Genomic DNA, 24,552 nt, shown 5'->3' with positions numbered 1-24,552 from the left:
GATTGATTATTAAGAGGAGAAAAAAACAGGATTCAAATGATATGGTAAAATGCCCTTTTGGCCAATAAAATATACAGGCAAATATGTGCATGTAAAAATCCAAGAACATAAATCAAATTGTTAACAGTTTATCTTTGAATAGTAGAATTGTAGATAATTTTTATCTTTTGCTCATCTGTGTTTTTTAATCTTTTTTTTTTTTAACAGCATTTTTCTCTTGAGTAGCTTTAGTTTTCTTTTTCATTTTAAGAATAATTTTTAGAATAATTAGAAAGCTGCTTTCTAAAACATTTTACTTGAGGGCTCTAGTTTACATTTGAAAAGATCTCTGGCTGGGTTCCGGATAGTGCTTTTGTGGCAGAGACTGAAGCTGGGAGACCAGATCTGAGGTAGCTGTGGCTTGGTCAGTGAGAAATGGTGGTGCCTGGACTAGGATATGGCTGTGGAGGTGGAGGTAAGTGGATGGACGATGCCGTATGGAAATATTTGTACATGATGTTTGTGCCTACTTGAATGCTTGTAGGATTGACTCTTAGAACTACATTCGAGAGTCTATATAGATAATAATAGGTAACATTCATTAAATGCTGACTATATGCCAAGTAAGGAACTCTGGTAGTGAAGTGGTTAAGGTATTCGGCTGCGAACCTAAGGTCAGCTGTTCAAACCCACCAGCCCCCCAGTGGGAGAGAGATGAGGCAGTTCACTTCCATAAAGCCTTGAAACCCTGTGGGGAAGTTCTGCTTGGTCCCATAGGGCTGCTATAAATCAGAATGACTTGATGGCAGTGGGTTTGATTTTTGGTTTTATGTGCCAGCTACAGTTTAACCCACAAAGTGACCCATAGGATAGATAGTACCCACTCACATTTTTTACCACTAGGGTTTTGTGGGAAACTGCTGTTCCACTTTTAGTGCCTGCTACCATCTGGTAGGGGCCGGTATAACTGCATGAATCTGAAGAAACGGTCCTCATCCCACCAACACCAGCATGAGAGGCTCCTCAGAACAATGTATCCTACTAATTTTATCAGAATCTTTATTACCGCAGAAAAAATTCATTCTCTCTTGAAAGGGTTAAAGTGCATGTCTTGTAATCTAAGGAGCCCTGGTAGTGCAGTGGTTAAGCACTCAGCTGCTCACTGAGAGGTTGTTAGTTTGAACCCAGCAACTCCATGAGAGAAATACCTGGTGACCTGCTTCGTAAAGATTACATGCAGCCTAGGAACCCCGTGGAACAGTTCTAGTCTGTCTCCTGGGGTTGGTAGAGTTGAAATTAACTTGACGGCATATAACAATATGTGCCAGGTACTGTTTAAAGCCTTTTCTTGTAATCTAACATAAAACAGACTGCAGTCCCAGGACTCCTGCATTGCTAAGGATTAAAAATATAAAGATGGTATTTAGTGTTGATGGTACTTGAATAAAAAAACCTGGCGCAGTCAGTGTCTGTGGGGCTGGGTGGGAATGTAGCGCTCCTAGAGAGGCCACTGGGCTCTGTGACTCATTGTCAGAGGCGGTCGTGTGTGACTTGCTGGGAAAATTGAGAGATGGGTATGCTCACTTGCTTCTGCCATGATCGGAAAGGACTTTTCAAGGAAATGGCATTGGAGTTGGGTTTTCAAGCATGCGGAAAGCTTGACCAGTCAGAGAGAGGGAGAGAGGGCACATTCAGCTATGTGGAGTGTGATTAAAGTCTGAATGAGGAAAACTGAAGGCAGATGTGGGGCTGGGTGGACTGATCTGCAAATACTGGGTTGCTGCACTGATAGGGGATAGGGCTGGCTCTAGATGGCTTTAATGTCGGCGTTAGATTTTTTTTCTTGTCAGACACTTTGAAAATCAGAATCCTGTTACTGGAGTTCTTTTCATAATTAAAGCACTGGGGATTGAGGACAAGTTTGATAAGTTCAGGTAGCAGTTACTGAGCGTCTGTTATAGGCCAGATACTATGGTGAGGCTTTTGTACACATACATTACCAGATGGTTGAGGAGATTAAACACAGTGAAGTCCGACTGATGATCCCCATTCTACAGAGGAGCAACTGGAGATTAGAGAGATGCTGCAGCTTGCCCACGTCAGTCATTTAGGAAGTGCCAGAGCCGGGATTCCAACCCAGGGCTTCATACCCAACAGACAGTAGTGGTTGGTAGTGCCATTTCCAAGGGAACATCTGGGAGAACAGGGCCTGAGAACAAGGTCGTGTGCTTGGAGAGCAGTGGTGGGAAGGGGTGATGCTTGTAGATCCAGATCCGTGGAGAAGAGCTCTGTCAGTGAGGCACGTGAGCAGCCCAACAGGAAAAGATCCAGTCCCTCAAGTTGAAAGGGGATTTGCAACCTGGAATTCCAGATTCCAGTTATGACAGCGCCTGGACCCAGGGCTTATAGACTAAAAATGACAGCAGACTTGGCGGATACAGCTAAATGCCAGGGTGGTCAACCTCTCTAATGCACGGGCTTGATAGTTGCTTGATAGAAGCATTACTTCCAGGGATGGGAAGTCCTCTGGAAAGTCAGATAGTTCCCTTTCCACCCACTGGGACAATGCCACCCACCGATCTTTGACAGGAGACCTGTCCATTGCTAGCATCTCCATTATTTACTTCAGTCTGTGTTGTCCTCCTCTTGTCAGTTTCCTCCTCTTGTTGTGGTGGTTTGTTGCCATGGAGTAGTCTCTGACTGCTGGTGACCGCATTGGTACAGAGCTGGACTACTCTGTGGGTTCTCAAGCCTTTGACCTTTTAGAAGTGGATCGCACCTCTGGGTGGATTTGAACCACCATCCTTGTGATAGCAGTCCACTACTGGACTACTGTCCTCCTCCCCTGGTGTGATTGTACACCTGAAAGGGTCATGTCTGTGAAGACTGACACATTTCCTATACACTCCCTCTTTTATGCCACTTTGCTTTTGCCTGTTGGTTATAACCCAAAGAGTACCCTCCTCACCACTGCTTCTGCTACCGTTGTTAGCCCAAGCTGCCAGCCTTTCTCACCTTAACTGTGACAGTCTGTCCAGTCTACTCCCCCAGTGGCTTTCCATAAAAGCCAGAATCCTTGCAGTGGCCTGTGAGAGCCTTCCTGAGGCGGCCCTGGGTCTGTCTGGACCTTGTGTCCTCCCACGCTTTGCTTACTGCTGTCTGGCCTCTCTATCCCCAGAACAGGATAGGGTTTTTGCACGTGGTGGTTTCTCTGCCTGGGGTTTTCTTCTCCCAAAATAACGATGCGTTCATCTTTCATTTCATTTTGTTCTTTCCTCAGGTATCACCTCTTGAAGGACCTTCAAGATCACCCTGTCTGTAGCGTCCTCGCCCACCCCCACTCCTTGACATGTCCCTTTATTTGTTTATCTGTTTCCCTTACCAGATGTCAGCTCAGGGAGGGCAGAGACTATGTCTGTCTAGTCACTGCCCTGTTTTCACACCTAGAAGGGTGCCTGGCACAGCAGGGGCTCCAGCGCAGGAAGGATTGAAGCCAGTCTCGTCTGTTGGAGGCTGTGATGCTGCAGTGCGTTTAGTGAAAGCCAGATCTGTTTTCTGTTGGTTTGTCTTGCTGCGTTCTTTGATGAGCAGCTTCCTCTCTTCATAGCATCATGTTAACAACGTCTGCCTTACAGGTTGCGGGCCTCCCGGGTGCTTCTTGTCGGCATGAAAGGGCTCGGGGCTGAGATTGCCAAGAACCTCATCCTGGCAGGGGTGAAAGGACTGACCATGCTGGACCATGAACAGGTGAGCCATCTGGTCCCCTCACTGCTTCACCAGGACACTTGGAGATGCTGAGTTCCCACATGCCCCTTCAGCATGTGCATTCTGGCTCCAGCAGTCCTACTGCGTGACCAGGGCAGCCTCCGCCACAATGTTGCCCTTCCTGCCTGTAATGTGGAAGGCTGGGGGTGAGGGTTAGAAAGGGCTTTTCCAGTTTGTCTCTCAGACTCACCTGGCTAGCTGATGGAGAATGCAGCGTTACCTCGGGGTTTTGCAGTGCTAGATAGAGCCTTCCCTCCAGTGATTCGGATTTAGAGGGACTGAGGTGGGCACTCAGGAATGTGTGTTTTCAGGATACTTTGGCAGATTTTGATATAGATGGTTCACAGAGTTCACTTTGAAAACTGAGATTAGCGGGGATATACATGGACTGCTTAGCATGATGCCTGGGCAGTAACAGGCACGATTAATTGTAATTACATGACATGATGCTGTGTAATTGATAATAATAGTCTCTAACTCCAGGGTAGCTTTCTCTGACCTTATTCTCCAAGGTAAAAATAAGTACTTCTTTTATATTCCCCTGGCGAATGCCATTTTAGGAGCCCTGGTGGCACAGTGATTAAAGTGCTTGGCTGCCAACCAGAAGATCGTCAGTTCGAACCCACCAGCTGCTCTGTGGGAGAGAGATGTGGTAATCTGCTCCCGTAAAGATGACAGCCTTAGAAACCCTATGGAGTAGTTGTACCCTGTCCTACAGGGTTGCTATAAGTTGGCATCAACTCAGTGGCAGCAGTGTTGGCTGGGGATGATAACTTAGTTTTCTTTTATAGGAAGTGTCAAGTATACACGAAAGTAGAATATTTCACACCCATTGACCTGGCTTCTTTTGTTTCTCTCTTCTCTTTTTGGGCCAGTATTTCAAGGCAAATTCCAAAAATCATGTCGTTATTTTAGATGAAAGCTTCAAATCTTGTCATATAATTCTTTGTGTTTTTTCCTTTGGGCAGGGGGCAGGCATCTTGTCTCCTGCCAAGTAACTAGCACACAGTCTGAGGTGTAGATTCTGGGAAGAAGAAAACGTTAGTGAAATGTTCTAAAGCATTGCTGTGTTTTGGGATTGCAGGAGGAAACTAATACCAGGAATTATTTCTTAAAATAGAAATTCTGCTGCAATAGGAAGAGAGGCGTGGGTGGGCTCACGTAATATCATAGCCATAAACTGATGTGCGAGTTGAATTTAAAAACCGTCCAAGGAGAAAAGATGCCTGCAAGCAAACTGCCAGGTCATTGCTGACCGAGCAGTGGTGGCTTTGGCATCTCCCAAAGCACAGTGCCCCCTAGAGGCAGGAAGGCATCTGGAGCCTGCCTAAGCCCCTGCTGCTGTTGCCTGCATCCAACTCATAGCCACCCTGCAGCGGAGTAGAGTTACCCCATAGAATTTCCTAGGCTGTCAATCTTGACGGAAGCAGACTGGCTCATACCGACCCTCTGGGTGGCAGGTGAGCGCTTAACTGCTGCACCACCAGGGCTTGTCTAGGGTAAGAAATTCCTGAAAGAGAAAGAGCCAGAGACACAAGGAAGGAGAATGCCTAACAGTGGAGCCCCTTGGGAGCCCTTTACTTAGAAAAATGGAAGCCAGTGATGATGGTGACGTCTTCATCTTTGGGGAATCCCAGAATGGTGGGTTGTTGCTGTTGTTGTTATGTGCCATCAAGTCGGACCCAACTCATAGCGACCCCTCCTTGGGTTTCCGAGGCAGTATCACTACGGAAGTAGATTGCCCAACTTTCCTTCAGAGGAGTGGCTGGTGGGTTTGAACTGCCAGCCTTCTGGTTAGCAGTCAGGTGCCTTACGCACTATGCTACCAGAGCTCCCAAATGGTGGGAGATCATAAAAGTGGTGTGACTGGCACTGTATCAGGGTGTCATATTACTGTCTGCTGATAACGGTGACAGGAGTGCTGCCCTGTGTGGAGTGAGCATGTCATCCCATGTCTCTCAGAACTTAGAGTGCCTTCCACTCTCAAGTCTAAACTCTGCCTGGTTTCCAAGACCTAACATAGTGGTTCTTCACTTGGGCTGTAATTTAGAAAAACTGAGGGTTTTTTTAAGGAGCTCTGATGACACCGTGGTTAAGGCATTTGGCTGCTAACCAAAAGGTCAGCAGTTCAAATCCATCTGCTGTTCCACAGGAGAAAGATGAGGCAGTCTGCTTCCATAAAAATTTATAGCCTTGGAAACCCTATGGGACAGTTCTACTCTGTCCTGTAGGGTCACTGTGAGTCGGAATTGACTCAGTGATTTTGGGTTTGAGGAATTTTTTTTTTTTTTTTTAAATAAAAGTTCTCCGGGTAAGTCTAATACTCAGGGAGTGATGAGAACCAGTGGCTTGATGCTATCTGGTTCCATTCAGATCACCCAGGCTGACTACCCCTTACTCCTGTCAGATAAATGGAATGTTGCTGAACACACTGTGGTGCCCCTACCCTCTGCAATTTGCTTTGCCCTTCCCTGACTTCTGAGGGGCTGGGCTGTCAAGTGCAAAAGCTTCTGAATCGTGTAGGCTGGGCTCAAAGCCCACTCCTTGAGCTGGGCAAAGACTCAACCCCTCAGAGACTCCATCTGCTCGTCTGGGCTGTGAGGGTGCTCACGCCTGCCTGTTAGAGACTCTCGTCTGCTTTACAGTCACCACGCTTCACCAGCACCTGTGGGGTGCCCTGAAGTGAGCCAGAGCCAGGAGGTACAACGGTGCTGAAGGCTTGGCTCCCGTTCCCAAGATTTGCTAGAAACCAGAGGGCCCCTGACTCAGGAGACATGGAAGGCTTTCTGGAGTTCCGGTCTGAGCTGAATCTTAAGAGCAAGAAGGACTTTTATTAGGTTGAGGGGTGTATATTTTAGTTGAAGTGCATTAGCAGTGGTCCAAAGTCATGAAACAGCATTATAGAAAGGACATAACACAGCACACAGTGTGGTGTTTTGAGCGTGTGAAATCCACAGTGTGCTGGGGGGTTGGGGGGGCAGATGTGGGTACTGAGGGAAGGCCCAGATCAGGAAGGGCCTGCTAAGAAGCCCTGCTTCGAGCCTGACTTAATCCCCAAGTGCTGATGCTTTGGGAGTTTTTAATGGGGAGCATGGTGGCCCGGACAGCTTTGAGTTTTATATGGATCACTGATTGCTGTCTGGACTTGGGTTCAGGTGGCCCAAACTACAGGGTAGAAAGCCACTTAGCCGGGTATTTCATTAGTAGCTTGGCTGAGAAGTGAAGGGGTCTGAGCTATGGCACTGGTAAGAGATGACAGGAAGTTGTGAGAAATACTTAGGTGGCAGAATTGGTAGGAATTGGATCTAAGAGCAGAAGGAAAGCCCACCCTGACTGAAGGGCTCGGCACGTTGTCTCATTGAATCCTCTGAGTTGGAGGGCATCCTTGTCTTACCGGTGTCTCATCAGCAGGACCATGCAGTCTGCCCCAAGAGCCCATGCTCTCAGCAACCTCCCCATGGGCTGTTACTAAGGAAATGGGATGATCAGTATTCTTCCTGCAGTGACTGGCTGGGTGCCTCATCAACAGAGAGGACAAGTAGAGGAGGCACTGAGTTGCGAGGACCTGTCAGCCGGACAGCCTGGGGGATTATCTGGTGGGCAGTTTAGTAGAAGACTCAGCTGGGTCAGGCAGAAGTGGTAAGAGTAGTCTTGGTAGGACCTAAGAAACGTTGAGATGGTTTATGGATCTGCACAGTGAAAAGATGAATGAGATGGAATCCTGGGGAACAAGCACACCTAAAAGGACATGTTTAGAGACTGGAGTGGCCGGCAAGGCGGAGAGCCAGGATCTCAGAGGTCAAGGGTGCAGAGTATACACAGAGGTGTGATCTCTGGACTGATAGTAGCACTAGCAAACATTTACGGAGTGACTAGTGTGTTGTGTTCATTAATTCACATCTTTGTTTTACACGCAGGGGTAAACATTAGAGGTCAGTAATGCAATTAAAGTCACACAGTAAGTGTAGAGTCAGAATTGGAATCCTGGCCGATCATTGTAGAGCCCTCGCATTTGCCCAGGTGACACATCCTCTCTGTGCATGACAGTCCGTGAAGAAGCAGGACGGGATGGGTAAAGGTCACTGTGAAGAGGGCTGATCTTGATGGGAAGAGGGTAGCTCATTTTCTTGTGCTTGGAGGACAAGTGGTGAGGAAGAACGTGTGCTCTGGCTGGTTTGTAGGAGGAGTTCATGGGAGGTTACCTCTTTCGAACCCCATCTTTGGTGAAGTTGGCAGCAAGTTCGAATGCAAAGATCAACAGTTAAATTAGATGTTTGTTGTGTAAAGAAATGCTCTGTGGACAATCTGGAATCTGTCACCACTCAGTGGCTGTTCAGAGATTGTGTTATTTCATCTGTGGGTCTCTACCCTGTTGAAAGCCAGCCTCCTGGGGGAAATCCCTCTGCCACAGCCCCTGCTCTGCCTTTCTGAGTTTCGCATGCAAGTATTCTTAATTATATCCAATTTTTGCACCAGCCTGATTTTAAACCATTTGTAGGCAGGGACTACATCTTTAAATTATGTAAGTGTTTCCTGTGGTGCCTAGGGTGGGGCATATAGTGTAGATATGAAGTAAATGCTTACACCCTATAGTGGTCAGTCATTTTGTTAGCAGTTACCAATTTAACCAGAAAAAAGCTTGGACTACTGTTTAGAGGGGATTTTCTTTAGAAAACACAAGGGGGTGCTCTTTAGCCATCAATGACCAGTTTAAAAAAGAAAAGTTAAATGGCTATGTGTTTTAAAGGCTCAGAAGGAAATACATGGGGGAGTTACATTAGGCAGGTTCCCGCAGGAGCAGTAATGCAGTGAGATGGTAGGTACTTTACAATTCTTTAAAATCCAAAGGTTCCTTGTTTTTGAGATTTTTTTCCCACCCCCACTGCATCCCCCCAAAAAATCAAGAACTGAAAAAAATATATCTGATACTCCCAGGTATCTCCAGAAGACCCTGGAGCCCAGTTCCTGATCCGGACTGGGTCCGTTGGCCGAAACAGAGCTGAGGCCTCTTTGGAGCGCGCCCAGAATCTCAACCCCATGGTGGACGTGAAGGCGGACACGGAGAACGTAGACGAGAAACCGGAGGCGTTTTTCACTCAGTTTGATGCTGTGAGTTCCCGAGGGAGTGTCTGCTTTGGAAGAGAACAAAGGAGAGCATATTAGGGTCTGGGAAGTTCTGAGCTCTTCTCCATGTGGGTCTGTGAGATGCACACTTCCTGAGGTGGGACATGGGCTGGGTGTGAGAGGAGAGGTGCATATGTTGGACCTGCTGTGACTGTTTGTGACTTTGCTCTCTACTGGCTGCTGCTCTGTATGTCTGTTTCCTGACACCAGGCTTCACTGGTGATTTTTGTCTTCCTTCCAGAATCTGGGCACAGAGCTGTGACACGTTTTGTGGCAGCTGTTTTCTCCCCAAAACTTAACAAGTGGTTGGTTAATTTCTGTACCAGAGACTTTTTTTTGTAAGAAATATCAAACCACAGCTTGTGTTTTGTCTTAAGAAAGAGCAACCTGATGTTGGTCTGTCTCTGTCTCTCTCTCAGCCACTTTGACCATGTTGCCATGGTAAACTAGACAGAGTCACTGTGCTATATTGATAAACCAACTGAGGCCTAGCCACCCTCATTTGGTTTCAATTGCCAAATCTCTGCCGAGGTGAAAAGCATAAGTTAAATTCAATTATAGTATCTGTGACCTTTCAGACATAGTTCCCTGTACCCTAGAAAAGCATGACAAATGTTTGATAACCGTGAACTAGTTTTTACACGATGGCCCCATTCCATGAGAAGGTAGAGTCTGGGTTGGGCAGTTGATTTTTCTCACTGTTACATGTGAAAAATGGCTATGTGCATCTGTTCACAAATGGGCTTGAAATGATGGATGATCTGTGCATTTTTTTTTTTTTTTTTAAATTCTGTTTTGTCACTTCAGGTATTGGGACACTTTCTTTTTGGACACAAGTCCTCTCTTCATTTCTTACTCCTCAGTAGCCACGTTTGGTTCCTCCTAGGTGTCCCGTGAACTTTGCATAGGTAGAGACCAGGTTGTTAGCCCTGGGGTGTATGTAATGCGGGGAGCTGGGGAGGATAGCTGCCTCATGGGCCATGTGGGACTGGTCTCCATTGTAGGTTTGACTCTGGAGGGCTCCCCTGGTCAGTTGGCTGTATGTTTAGCTGGGGCTTTCTTACCCTTTAGATTTATTTTTCCCCTTGGGTGGCTCCATCCTTGACTGACGCATTTTTCTCAGTGTTACTGTACCATTCAGATTGATGGACAACAGCAGAGAGGTAGTAGCAAATGCAAACGGCCTTGTGTCATTTTTTCCCAACTTTCTGCATTCAGGAGAAATCATGTGAAATTTGCAGGTTAGTCTTACTGATCTTGATCACTGGACTTCTTCCTAAAAGCCAGGGTTCATCCACTGAAACTTTGCCATTTCCAGCCCTTCAACTTAAACACAGCCGGAAGCCCCAGGGAGACTAGTCATTCAGCTGGAGGTCACCCCATCTTTGTTGCAGTCTGAACGGAAGGCTGCTCTGTAACCTCTCCTTTTGTCTTTGAATCAGATAAAGTTTCACACCATAATCTGTGGAAAAATAATCCCAACAGCACTTGCTCATCTTCTTTATCTTAATATAGCCATCAAAAGAAGGGGGCAAAAAAGCCCTCATATTTAACAGTGTCAAATTTCTGACTCTGGGCCAATTTTAGAAACTCGTTTTCTTTTATAACTTCATTGAGAGTTTTCATAGATTTTCTATTTTAATAGACGTAGGCTACATGAAATCATTATTACCGTTTTTTGTTCCTCATGAAAACTATGAAATCTGGTTTTCGTATGATTCTGGACTAGAGGGAAGCAACGTATTGAGTGGCTTTTGCTTTCTCACTAAACACAGTTCATTTTGGTTGCAGAAAGTGTTGGTCTTCTAATTTACATTTTCTACACACTGAAACCTGCAACTTTCCTTTTGTCTGCTAACTATAGGACCCAAAGAACCTGTTGTACCAGTTTGAACCTGGCTTGCAACACGCCCCTAGAGACTGTTGGTGAAGATTTATGGGGACCGTCAGGGTGGTGGTCTCATGCTCTGCCAATTTCTGTCTTTCTTTCTGCAGGTCTGTCTGACTTGCTGCTCCAGGGATGTCATAGTGAAAGTTGACCAGATCTGTTACAAAAATAGCATCAAATTCTTCACAGGAGATGTGTTTGGCTACCATGGATACACGTTTGCCAATCTCGGAGAACATGAATTTGTAGAGTAAGTGTTGAAAGCGGACAGGAGAACATTACGTCTTCAATATCTAGTTTTATTTCCTGGTAGGAAATGTACCAGCTGAAGGGAGTAGTGCCTTACTGATGACATGGTCCAGAATTGTAGGAGATGTTGGGCCAGCCCTCCTAAAGGTTGGTCTAATCTGAAAGTACACCGAGCCTAAAGAAAGCAGGCTTCAGAAGTCAGCAGAGTGCACCACGTGGGCATTTGACCAGTCTGGATGGCATTGTTGAAGCCTGCTTTCTCTCTGTTTTGGGAAAGTTTGCTCCGATGTTGAACATTAATTGCCCTCTCCCCACGTCCCCCAGCTAGGATTGCGTGTTTTCGGGTTGAGAGATACTAAAACAGGTACCAGGTAGACAGAGGTAACTCCAGAGCACGTTGAGCCAGAGGCTATCTGAGACACGTCTTCAGGCCCGGGGACCGCACTGCTGGAACCGGCGTGCCTTGTCCTGTCGTTCTTGGCTCTGAGGCCCAGACCTGGGTAATCCTCATAGGATGGGTCCTGTGGTATTTGGGATTGTAGCATCTTGGCGAACGATGGTAGATGAAATAGTATTACAACACTATGGGAGGTGGGTATTTTGGTTGCAATTTCCGACACCCCTGACTTGGTACTGGGAGGTAGAGAGGCCTTTTGGGAGGGAGGAGCTTTCTACCAAGAGTCCAACTCTGCACTCTTGTTCAGCTGCTCAGAGCAGTCACTGCATTGTGCTGGGCTGTGAGGTCTGGCCTGTAAAATCGAGATAGGGATGGACAATGACGTGCAAGTTCCCTCAGCTCTCACTGTGCTTTTCAGAAAATCCAGTTCTTGGGACACATTGTGAACAGGTAAAGAAGTCAGAGTAAACCAAGTGTGCCAGGCTGTTTTAACTTGCATTCCCAAGGCAGAAAGGAGGGATTACGTTTGGGTGTTTATTTTGGAAGAGGAGCCTGCGGTCTGCTTCCAGAAAAGCAGCCATGAAAACCCTGTGTAGCACAGTTCTGCTCTGATACACGGGGTTGCGTGAGTCAGAATCAACTCAAAGGCAACTCCTTTTTTCCCCCTCAATATAGTTCATGATTCCAATAGAACGTTTACAAAACAATCACTTTCATTTCTTGAGAGCCCAGACGGGTGTGCTGAGTGATTGGGCGGTGCTGCTTCTCCTGTGCAGTAATCCTGTTGTGGACTCTTGTTCTTCGAGTGGGGAACTGACTCACCAGCAGACCTGGCATTTGAACCCAGGCTTGTCTGACCCTCACTGACCGTTCCGTTCTGTGAGCTGATGACGCCCTTTCTGGTCTAATGGCGAAGTGCATCGGCTAGACCCCCGTTCCCTCCCTGTGTCACCCTCCAGGGAGAAAACCAAAGTTGCCAAAGTTAGCCAAGGAGTAGAGGACGGCCCTGACACCAAGAGAGCAAGACTTGATCCGGCCGAGACGACGATGGTCAAGAAGGTATGTGGTTCTGACCCCGCCCGCTATTCCTGGCTGAGCCTAAAAGTGGGGGAGGGCAGCGGCCGAGGTCAGAAACCCCAGGGCCTTACAGGGGACAGGTGATTATAGTTGGAAATGAGTGAAGCAGGCCTGGAAGAGACCCATTTGAGGAGAGGGATCTGGAGAGACCGGAGCAGTGCTTTGTCCCATTGTGGGGGGGTGCCTGCTGCTTAGCGCCAGCCAGCTGTTGCCATGAGGAATCGGGCCCCCGTGATGCCAGATGTGGTTTCTCTAGAGAAGTCAAAAAACACAAAGTTTTGTATGATCTCTCCCAAATTTCATAGTGCTGTTAACCTGCTCAGATGGGTTTGCTACTGGCTGACACTGTGAAGGCCAAACTGAACATGTCTGCAAGCCTGCCTTTGGCCTGTGTGCCACCAGTTTTGACCTGTGGTATCATGTGAGGTAGTATCAAAGACTGAGCAAAACTTAGTACTTTGGGTCAAAATAAAAAAATTCAGGTTGATAGACAATTTAGTATAGTCCTACGTAGCAGGAACCAGCTTAAAATATTCTGAATTGCTTTTGCGACTTTAGAAACTTGTTTTCTCTCCCCACAAAGAACCTGTAAGAAGAAAAGCCTTTAGTGTGGACAGATGCTCTCAGATGCACGTGTATATAGCTCTGTAGAGATAGATACTTGGTGTAGTTTGTGTTAAGGGCCTAGACTGTATTTGGATCAAGTGCAGTTCATAATTTCATTTTCTAGAGAGCGATTGGGACAGGAGCCAGAAGTCCACGACGGGTCAGTTGGAATCTGAGAGGGAGGGAGGCCTGGGATGGGGACGACAGTGGAAGGTGAAGTGGCCAGAATCGGCTTTGTTGGAGTGAGAGGGACACGAGGACCAAAGGCACTTTTCTCTCGGCTTTGTGCATAGAAACGCTGAGAAAGAAGAACAGCTGGTCAGAGTCAGTTAAAATTGCCCCAAAGGGGGGATTTGAAAGCACCTGCAGAATGCCCCAAAAGTGGGTGCAGAGTCTCCAGTGGGGGGGCCCCGTGAGAGATCTTCTTTCTCTTACTTTTTTGTTTGTGTTGAAAGAGTTTGGTGGTGTAAGTGCAATAGAGGAATGATTAAGCCCTAACCTTAGCGTCTCTTCACAGGAATGTAATTATCTTGAGTGAACGTTGGTGTTTTGGCCAAACTTGGGTCCTTTTCTTCCTTCCTTCCTTTCTTTCCAGGCCCAGTCAGGCTTCAGCTGAATGGCCCTGTGAGTGGTGGAGGGGGGAGAAAAATTGTTAACAAACGGAGGAGTACAAAAGCAGCTTTGTGGGCTCCATCAGTGTATAAATCACACCCTCCTGGGAGTGTGACACTTGGCCTTGGTGTGAAGGGCTTGATGGCTTAAGGGCAGGCTCTGATTGAGGTGGGTCTTTCACATTCAGATGGGGAGAGTCCCCAGCTTTGTTAGCCATTCACAGCTGGAAGCTTCTCTGGAGCCCTGAGGTGCCCACTGGGGCGGGTCTGGAAGGCCCTTTCGAGCCACTTTAGCTAACTATGAGGAGAATGTGGGCAGCCCGGGCAGGCATTCTGGCGGGTGGCCCCAGTTCTTGGCCTCTTCGGTTACAGTTAATGCAGCCTCTTGCCGCTGGGTCAGAATCTCCCCAGCTGGCCATGTTAGTCAGCTATCTCGCTGAGTGCGGCGGGCTGGGATGCCGACCCCGGCCTCGAAGGTTGTGCTGTATTGGGTGCATTCCTGATGGCAGTCCCTGGGATGCCAGACCTTGCCTTTGTGCCCAGGGCCGGCCCCATCTGGGTTCTGGCCATGACTCTGCCACCATTCAGGGATACATCTCTCCCGTTTCAACAGAGGCGGATACGTGGTTTCAGAGTTCTCGTCTAACCCAGAAAGTCCTCGACCCAGTGTCCGCTCTTTTTGGGTGCTGCTCAGAGTGCAGGATGCAAGTGGGGAAGCAACCACTTCCTGTTTCTGGTGGAAGGTCTCTGGTTAGGGTTCCCTTCCCCTCCCCTTTTCCTTAGGTTCCACCACATGTTGTAAAGCTACTCGTGCTTCAAGGTACACATTGTTCTCCTAAATTAGAAACGTTAGACAACAGAGGAAAAACAGACCTTGTGGTTTTCACGCCATCTCAGAAGACACTGGGCCTTTGTAGCACAGGTGCATCGTGGGAGAATGTCTAGCCCAGAGGAAGGTGCTCAGTAGATTGTGGACTTCTTTTAGTGCCCAGAAGAAGTCGGGAGTCAGATCTCATCAGCTCCCAGGCTGGGGCACAGACCTGCTTTGGACACTGAGGCGCAGCAGGTAGAGGAGGGAGAGTTGTTGCAGGTCAGGAAGAGTGTCTAGGAAGGCTTCCCAGAGGAAGAATTGTCTGACTTGGCACATGAAGGACAAGTGTGAAAGTGCCAATGCCTGACCATTATCCGGGGGCAGGAAGGAGACAATAAAACACAGGCCTAGGGCAGAGTAACTCTGCTTCCCTCCCTGCAGGCAGCCAGCCCTTCCCCCGTCCATGACTAGCAGAGTGCCTGCCCTTTGCCGAGCATGGACTGAGTGCGGGGAAGCATAGCCAGCTCTGCTGTCTCCGTTCAGAGCCAAAACCAGAGCCAAGGGACGCTCAGTGACCTGTGAGTGGTCCGGCCTCTGCGTGAGAGGGAGCGATGGGAAGAGCGGACAGACAGTGGTGATAGGCACAGGCTCCACAAGCCACAGGCTGGATCCCCTTGGAGTGTCTGGGATCATTTCAAGTTTTCTGAGAACGGTGAGAATTCGTATGTGAACGTTGGCGTCATCCTGGAATAAAATCAACACACAAAACCCACTGCCATCAAGTTGATTCTGACTTATAGTGACTTTAGGACCCAGTGGTACTGCTCCACAGAGTTTCCAAGCCCCTCATCTTCTTAGAAGCACACTGCCAAATCTTTCTCTCGCAGAACAGCTGGTGGGTTCAAACCACAGAATTTTCCGTTAGCAGTCAAGCACTTTAACCACTGCACCACCAGGGTTTCTTCCTTTATCTTCCAAAAAAACCCAAATGTGTTATTGTTGATTCTGACTCATAACAACATTGTAGGACAGAGCAGAACTGGGGTTCTAAGGCTGTAATCATTACAGAAACAAACTGCCACATCTTTCTCCCATGGAGCCGCTGCTGGGTTTGAACCAGCAACCTTTTGGTTAGCAGCTGAGTGCTTAACCACTGTGTGATACCAGGGTTCCTTCATCCTGGGAAACCTTTGGGATACAAGGTTACAACTAGTGTTTCTTTCTTGTAAGTTGTCCAGGTTGTTAGGGACTGCCTGTGATGAGAAGATGCCATACTTGGTGGGTTACTCTCAGGTGACAATGTTTTAAAGACTGGGCACACGGTGGTGTGTTGTACTGGTTGCCAATGCTGCTGAAAACTGCGGATTTCACGTTTCTCTTGCTCTGCAGTCGTGGGCAATGGATCGGGGCGTTCACTGTTAATATTCTTTCCATGAATGGATCATGAAAGCACAGTCAGGTAGTGAGTCAGTGTCCTGATTACTCTTTTCTGAGCAATTTGTTGATGAGTCGCTCTTCCTCCTTCCACCTCCACTTTATTTATTTATTTATTTGTCCATTAGTTTGTTTATTATTTATTTACTTATTAAATACTGTGATTTGGGTGAAAATTTACAGAGCAAATTCATTTTCCATATAACAGTTCACACACATGTTGTCTCATGACATTGACTACAATTTACCCCAATCTCCCCTCCTGCTTCCTCCCAATAGCTACCTCCTCCCTGTGTCCATCCCTCCCTGCACTTCTGCCCCCTGAGCTGTCTCCCTGTGCATAAACAGCCCTTCTTTCTCCCATGGTTGTTCTCTCCAAGGAGTGTATCCATCTCAGGTACGTTTTCAACTCATAGGCCTGTCTCTTGTTTGGCTGAAAGCCACAGGTGTGGGTTCAGTTCCAGACCTGAAGAGCAGCTAGGGATCATAGTCTCAGTGGTTCTATCAGACCAGCAAACCTGGCCCTTTTTTTTATTCAGATGATTTTGAGTTTTGTTCCACATTATTCTCCCTCTCTGTCCAGGATCTCCTACATAGACTCCCCCCCCCCCCCCAAGTGGTTAACAGTGGTAGCGGGGCACCATCTAGTTCTTCTGGTCTCATAGTCGTATAGGCTGTGGATCGCATGGTGTACCAGTTGTGAGGACTAATTGTTTCCATGAATCTTTGGTTTTCTTCACTCTTCTTTGTTCTGGACGAGGAAAGACCCATCGTTGCATTTAGATAGCTGTTTGCAAGCTTTTAAGATCCCGGTCGCTGCTCGCTAAATTAGGACCACCTCCATATTTTTAAAGCAGCCTCTGACACCTGACTGGTGTGACTCCATCTTAGTAGGAGATGCCTTGACACGGCTCTGCAGCACTCATTGTACTTGAGGTTACTCGTAATGTCTCTCCTGTTAGACTTTTTTTTTCTATTTTTTATTGTAGTGAAAATATACAAACTAACTGTTGGCTGAATCAACAGTTTTTGCATATACAATTCAGTGACATTGATAACATTTAAGTTGTACAACCATTCTTGCTCTTCTTTTCTGAGTGAAACTATCTCCATTAGTGTGAACTCACTGCCCCCAACCCCTAAGCAGAAATTCCCCTTTGCTCTTCCTTCCACTACTGATCACCACTGATTTCTGTGTATCTGCTTATTTCATACAAGTGACATTACAGGATTTGTCCATTTGTGGCTGACTTACTTCACTTAGCTTGATGTTTTTAAGGTTCACCCATGTTGGGTTGAACCTCACAACTTCATTTCTCTCAGCTAAGTACTGTTCTGTTTTGTCTCCTATTAGAGCTTTAGGGTCCATAAGGACAGGGATGTCACCTGTTTCATCCTCTGCCACATTCCAAGCCCTGTGCCCCCAAACCAGAAACAAACAAGTTGCTGTTGAGTCGATTCATAGTGGCTGTATAGGATAGAGTATTAGCAACGGAACAAACACTCTCTGACTTAAAAATCAAAGCATTTTCAATACTATCTCCTCAGTCTTTTGCCCAGTTCTTCCCTTCTTCCCCCACCTAGGTAACCACAAAGGCATAAGGAGGCACCTGAGGGGGCAGATGCAGCCTCACTTGACTTGTGTCTTGGATTAAAACAACTTATGTAACATTGTAGCCATAAATTCTGAATGATACAGTAGAACCTGTGTAAGGCGGAAACCTGTCAGAGGAGAAAAATTCACTGGGTGTTGATGCAATAGGCTTTTAATAGAGAGTGATAGGAAAGCAGTCAGACTGCACTCTGTCAGAGGTGCAAGACCAGGATATACAAGGCAGTTCCTTTGAGTTACAGCTCTCCCAGGTTTCACTGTACGGCAAACCCCATAAAACAACCAGTGCAGTTGGGGTCACCTGGGTACCTGTCTGCAAGGTAATCACTGTCTTCCGTAGTGTTTCTCATCTGCATGTGTTTCTTCATCCTTTGACTACATGTGTATGTATCTCTAAGCAGTTCATGGAATTGTGAGTGCTTTTGAACTTCGTCGGCCATGGCTTCATCTCATGTGTATCCCCTCTGCTTTACGTGAGCAGCATTGTGTCTGGGAGGGCACCTGTGTTTCTGTGTAGCTCTAGGACTCGCCATCTATTAGGGAAGCCGTTTTGACGTAATGGTTTAAACTAATGAAAATAAGATAAACCTGGAGTCCCTTGGTCTCCCTGGCCATGGTCGGGTGCTCGATAGCAGCTGTGGCCAGTGGCATCTGTGGTGGGCAGCGCAGGTCTGTGTTCTTTCTACGGCCACAGAACGTTCTCTTGGAACATTAGCGCTGCGGGCATTCATTTTCCCCCTGCTGTAGACTGTTGTGTGACTGCGTCACTTTTGTTTCCTTTTTATTGTGATTTGAGTGAGTCTGTGAGACTAGTAAGCTTGGTCTTTTTTTTTTTTTACGATTGTGGGTTTTGTTCCACATTGTTCTTCCACCGTATGCATGATCTAAGCCTGGTCTTTTTTATGATTTTTTTATGATTCTGAGTTTAGTTCCATGTTTTTCACCCACTCTGTCCAGGACCTCCTTCCTGTCGGGATTCCTTTGAGAGTGGTTGGCACCATCTAGGCCTTCTGGTCTCAGGTGGTGGAGGCTGAGGTTTTGGCCCTTGGAACTCTTTCCATGCATCCTTCATTTTCTTCCATCTTCTTTGCTCCGGTACATCACTTTTTTTTTTTTTTTTTTAATCCATCCTATTGATGGACATTTAGGTATGTAAGTTTGAATTGGTACTGCAGTGAGTTTGGTGTCTGCATTTATATATAATCTCCTTGAGTAAATGTGCAAATTTCTCTAAGGAAATGTGCCTGGAAGTTAAATTTATGTGTCATGGAATATGTGCACCTTTATGTACTAAATTACTCAAGTAGCATTATCAATTTCCATTTCCAAACCAGTCATCTGTTACAGTAACCTAAGGCTTTTTTGTCACTGATGCATGACAAAAGGGTATGCATTGTGGCTTTAATTTGTTAAGATGCTTTTTAAAACTATATACTCCCTGATTCCACTCCAGGAGAGTTGAACTCAGTTGGTCTGGGGAGTGGATGTGGAAGGCTGTAGTTTTGAAAGTCCTTTGATTCTGATTGATGTCTAGATCTGGTGAGCACTGCTGTATCATTTGTTGTTGTTGAGCCTGAATCTAAACATAAATATGTTTATCATCCTAAATGTGGAAAAGAGAGAAGAAAGTTGGAAATTAGGAATCCTACCACCCACTAGGGACTGTAACATCTCTTTTTTTGTTCTTAACTATACATACACATAATTGGGTCCTAATTTTAAAATACTAATTCATAAAAGCCCTTGCTGCCCGGTTGATTTTGACTCACAGCGACCCTATAAGAGAGGGTAGAATTGCCCCATAGGGTTCCCAAGGCTGTCGTCTTTACAGAAACCAACTGCCACCTCGTTGTCCTGTGGAGCCACTTTTGTGTTTGAACCGCCGACCTTTTGGTTAGTAGATGAGCCCTTGACCACACTGTGCTGCCAGGGCTCATTACGACTATGTTCATGTGTGTATGATTTTGTCTTTTGCTTTCTCACACAGTGTTTTTCCATAAACGCTTCCAAGTCTGCATCTACTGTGGAGAGCACAGGTTTCTCTTGTTTGATAGTCTATTTATGACATATATTAGGAGAGACGGGTTTCAGTGGCTGCATAGTGTTTCACCTTTTTCCTTAGGCTGTCTGTCTATTTAGCTGGTCTCCTGTTGCAGTGAGGTTAATTGCAGTTTTCCACTACGCTGAATGGCTCAGTACCACCCCATAATTTGATGGCTGGTAAACTGTTGGGAGGTTTCCACTTTGATATTTACTGATGGGCTTTTCACAGGAGAGAAGCAGATTGGATCCTACCAGCTCCCAGGTATTTACTGGAAATCTAGTTGCATTAGTGCTGTGCCTTTCCCTGTGGTCCCTGCTGTAGGAAGCTGGCACCCACACGTGAGAGGAGGGCCGGCAGGGGCAGGAGATGGCTCGTTACTAGTCTGAACTCCAGACCATCAGACTGCCATCTTGAGGCCCAGAGTATCAGGGAGGAAATGCATGTGGAGGCGTGTGGAGTGGGCATTGTACGCAGAGGGACGCAGGGCTGAGGGCATGGACAAGTGGGCGGGGGAGGGAGCGCATGATCTTTTCTGTTGGTTCACCTGTGGACAGTGAGCACTGTCACCGGCAGATTTGCCAGCTGCCTCGTCTGGAAGACTCTTTGTTCCCGAAAGCGCTGTCGGGTGTGCTCTTCTTCAAACCCAAATGGCAGTGAGGGAATAAGGCATGAACTGACTGTTGCCTGTCCTGCTATAGATGAGACGACTTGCATACGTTTGTTTTCTTTATCAGTTGTTGTGATCGGTAACAGACTTTGGGTAGTTTGAACAAAAAACCAAAAACTCACTGCCGTCGAGTCATTCTCCACTCATGGTGACTCCCATTGGGTTTCCGAGGCTGTAAATCTTTATGGAAGTAGATCTCTCTGTCTACCTTCTGCAGAGTGCCTGGTGGGTTTGAACTAGTGACCTTCTGGTTAGCAGTCAAGTGCCTTATCCACTATGTCACCAGAGCTCCTTAGTTCGAACAAAAAAGCATATTAATTGGTGGTGTGCTGGAGTATCATATAAACTGTTGAGTGACTACTGTGATCCCAGGTGGGTAAAGACCAGGGTAGTGCAGGAATGTCAGAGCCAGTAGGGCTCTGGGGCCTCTCTCCTTCCTAGCCTGCCACTAACATGTCTCTGTGTCCCAGCGTTCAGATTTCTCCTTTCCCAGGGGAGACTGCTCCCTCTGGGATATGCCCATCTCTGGTTTCTTATCACCTGTAGCCAGGACACATTACAGACAAGGTAACTGGAAGTGTCTTCCCCAGATACCAAGAAATTGCCCCCAAAGTAGGCTGCCATAGCCAGGACCAAAAAAAAAAAAACCAAACTCACTACTGTTGAGTCTTTTCTGACTCATTACGACTCCCAATGGGTTTCTGAGGCTGTAAATCTTTACAGAAGTAGATTGCCCTGCCCTGTCTTCCTTCTGTGGAGCAGTTGCTGGTTTTGAATGCTGACCTTCTGGGTAGCAGTCAAGTGCCTTACCCACTATGCCGCCAGAGCTCCATAAACAGGACCAACAGAGGTAAATTAGCTCGCCTGAGGTCATGAGTTAGTTAGCCGTGGAACTGGGATTGTCCTACCCTTAGTCCTGGGCAAAAAGGGTCTATATCCATGACCCCAGTGTCCTAAAAGGCCCCACTCTGACCTTCCAACCCTTACCTTAATAGGGTGAGGATTCCATGAAGATGTACTTAACCTGGTGCTAAATGGGCAAGGAGGCCACATGTTCTGACCTCTTGGAACCCCACAAGAGGAGGGCAGAAATCACCATCACTAGCACAAGGCCTATTCCTGCCAGGCCAGACATGCTGCCTCCCTCCAGCCCTTTCTCCAACCATTCTTCCCAAAGCACCCACCACCTCTCTCCTGGGTTCGGTAATTCACTGCAGTGGCCACACAGAACTCACAGATTATGGAGTTTATTAGGGAAGCACCAGGCTACAATTCAAGTTCAGGAAAAAAGCTCAGTCTCTCTCCCAGCCCACCATCTCTCAGCCAAGTCTCTCCCCCAGCAGTGCATGTCCCTCAGTGTCTCAGCAATGCATTTCTCTTGCTTCTCTTTCAGGAGTGCGTGTCTCTTTCAGGAGCACATGTCTCTTTCAGCAGCATGTCTTCCAGCAGTCAGAGAGAGAGTTTTGCCTCTAGGAGGCCTCCTTTTGAGCCCGGCAGGGTGGTCAAACTAACCAATCATAGCATCAGAACTCTTAAGTACTTGAGAGAGTGGGCATCTCCCAGAACACTGTTTTGTGCCACTCCCAACAGAAATACTCCAGGTGGACAACTTCAGCAATCAGGAGCTCCTCAGTTGCTCATAGCAAATCCCACCTTGGAGTTTACAAAGACTTATGGGTAGAAAAGCCACACTAAGTAATTTATTACACCACACCTGGAGTTTGGGATTCCAGGGACCCATGGAATCTCCTGCCCAGACAACCCCAAGTTTACTTCCTGGGCCTGTGTAGGCCTCCTCCCTGGCCTACCTCCAGGATGCGGACCTTGCCACAGTTACTGCAGGCCTAGGCCTGAGGGATGCACTTGGAGCTGCAGGGTAGGGTGTCCACACTTAAATGCCAGCTCCTTGCGTTGTGGGACGGAGCGAGAGGTGGAAAGAGAGGAGAGAAAGGATGAGGCCAGCTTGCCTAGCACACTCCTTGCGACACGGAGCTCCCAAGGAATGTGAGAATTCTGTTTGAATCTGGCCTTCTGGGTGGTGTTCCAGGCCCTGGAAAGGGTAGGCTTGCCTGTGACAGAGATTCTCAAACAGGGTTCTCCCCACCCATTCGCCTGACATATCAGTGGGTGCTTGGTATCGCTCTGAACAGTTAAGATCTTGGGAGCTGAAACCTGGAAGGTGCTGTTTCTTCCTTCTGAGGGCCTTTTACAGACTACACCGCTGCTGCCATCATCTGGTTTAAGGCTCGTGAAGAAAGGTCTGGCAGACTGTACCAGGCACTAAATGTCACTGGCCTGACTATATGACTTACTATTGGAGGTCAGCTAGACCCGTTGACCAGAAGGTTTGAGGGCAGCATAAACATCTTTTATATTAGCTTTCACAGTGGATCCAGACCACAAAGGCGTGATTCCGGGGAGGCAGGAAGTCACCTAAAAACCATAACAGTTTAATTTTCGCTGGCACTTTGAACTTTTCATCCCTCCAATCCATCATGGTCCTTAGTGAGCTGTGCAGACTGCTGGGTAGCTATAGGGCTTGGCTCACTTAGTGGAGAGAGAGAAAAGAGAGGACCCACCCCCATCTTAAACTTACAAAAAGGGGCAAGTATAATACTAAGAATCAGTTTTTTCTTTTTTTTTCCTGAACCAGTTGAGAATAAGTTGCCAACATGATGATGCCCTGCCATCCCCAAACATTTGTCTGTATTTTCTCAAACAAGGTGTTCTTCTACATGACCCTAAAGCAACTATCAAAATCAGAAAAGTCCCATCAGGGCATCATGCTATCTGATCCTCAGACCCTATTCAGATTTTACCAGTTGTTTTGATGATGTCCTTAATGGCAGAGGGACCCAGTTCAGAATTACGCATTCATCTAGATTTTATGATACTTTGGAAAATTACAAGCTAGTGGTTTCTTTTTGATTATGATTTAGGTGCTCTGATGGCATAGTGCCTAAGACATTTGACTGCTAACCAGAAGGCTGGCGGTTCAAACCCGCTAGCCACTCCTCAGAAAGAAGATTGGGCAATCTACTTCCATAGATACACCACCTCAGAAACGCAAGGAGGGGTCTCTGTGAGTTGGAAATGACTCAACGGCAGTGAGTTTGGAGTTTGTTGGTTTTGGGTGAAAGTTTACAGAGCAAATTCGTTTTCCACACAGCAGTTCTTATACAATTTTGTTTCATGACATTGATTGCTCTCCCCATAATGTAACAGCTCTCTTCCCACTTCCTTGGGTTACTTTTTCCCTATGTCTGTCTTTCCTATGCATTCCTGACCACTGACCTGTCTCTTTGTGCAAATACTGCACTTCTGATCTCCCAGGAGTGATTGTTCTATGGGGTGCACCTACCTGGTGTAAATTTTTACCTTATAATACAAGCCAGTTATTTTATAAAATGTCTGTTCATTTGGGTTTGTCTGATGTTTCCATGTAATTAGAGTCCAGGTAGTGCATCTTGGATGGCAGTTGCATAGTATGTCTGCTTCTCACTGCGTTCTGTTGTGTGGTCCATATGCTTCCTGGCTGATGTGTGCTGCTGCTCGTGATGACGTCTGCTGGGCTTCTCCTTTGGCACGTTACTTGCCCTGTGATTAATATTTGTTATATGAGGAGGTACTTTGAAAATATGTAAATACCTTGTTCCTCATCAAGCTTTTAATCAATTCATTAACTTTGTGTCTGTGCGCTAGTGGATTTTGTTTTAGTTCAGGGTTTGAATCTATAGCTATCATTTATTTTTAACTGTTTGTTGTCCTAGAGATGACCTGTGGGAGCTCCTTTAAGCTGGCTCCTGTGTCCTTTCATCCTGTCCCCATTGTTCTTTGACTGTTACCTTACTTTCTGGCCCAGTAAGATGTTCCAGGCACCTCTCATGCTTTGCTGTTGTTGTGGAGACTACACACCTGGTTGTTGTTAGATACCATCGAGTCGTCTCTGACTCTTAGTGAGTTCACACCTAGAACATACATCAATTCAGTATTTTCTACATGTACAATTCAGTGATACTGATTACTTTCTTCAGGTTATACAGTCATTCTCACCTTCCTTTTCCTAATTGTTCTTCTCCTGTTAACATAAACTCCTCCAAAGGTTCCTGTCTAACCTTTGGTTTTGAGTTGCTGTTGTCACCTTGATCTGTTATAGATAGTTCTTAAAAGAGCATAATGCTCAAAAGATTCTTTACAGTTAAGCTAAACTATTACTTGGTTTAAAGAAGACTCGAAGGGATATTTTTTTTTTTTTTTAGGATTTGGGTGAAGATTTACAGAGTAAATT

At 46.6% G+C, this 24,552-nt stretch overlaps 1 protein-coding gene across 1 annotated transcript in view; it reads left to right on the top strand.

The window, feature by feature from the left end:
• SAE1 (SUMO1 activating enzyme subunit 1) overlaps positions 1-24,552 on the top strand; it is an 86,134-nt gene that overhangs the window by 7,941 nt on the left and 53,641 nt on the right. Inside the window, exons 2-5 of the mRNA XM_007942876.2 lie at positions 3,615-3,726; positions 8,680-8,853; positions 10,864-11,006; positions 12,362-12,461. Coding sequence (XP_007941067.1) covers positions 3,615-3,726; positions 8,680-8,853; positions 10,864-11,006; positions 12,362-12,461 — 529 coding nt within the window. The remainder of the gene's footprint in view (positions 1-3,614; positions 3,727-8,679; positions 8,854-10,863; positions 11,007-12,361; positions 12,462-24,552) is intronic.

This window comes from Orycteropus afer, unplaced genomic scaffold (genome assembly GCF_000298275.1).
Source record: "Orycteropus afer afer isolate SDZICR_OR568_19922 unplaced genomic scaffold, OryAfe1.0 scaffold00099, whole genome shotgun sequence".
Lineage (NCBI taxonomy): Eukaryota > Metazoa > Chordata > Mammalia > Tubulidentata > Orycteropodidae > Orycteropus > Orycteropus afer.
This window is presented reverse-complemented; position numbering and strand designations above follow the sequence as displayed.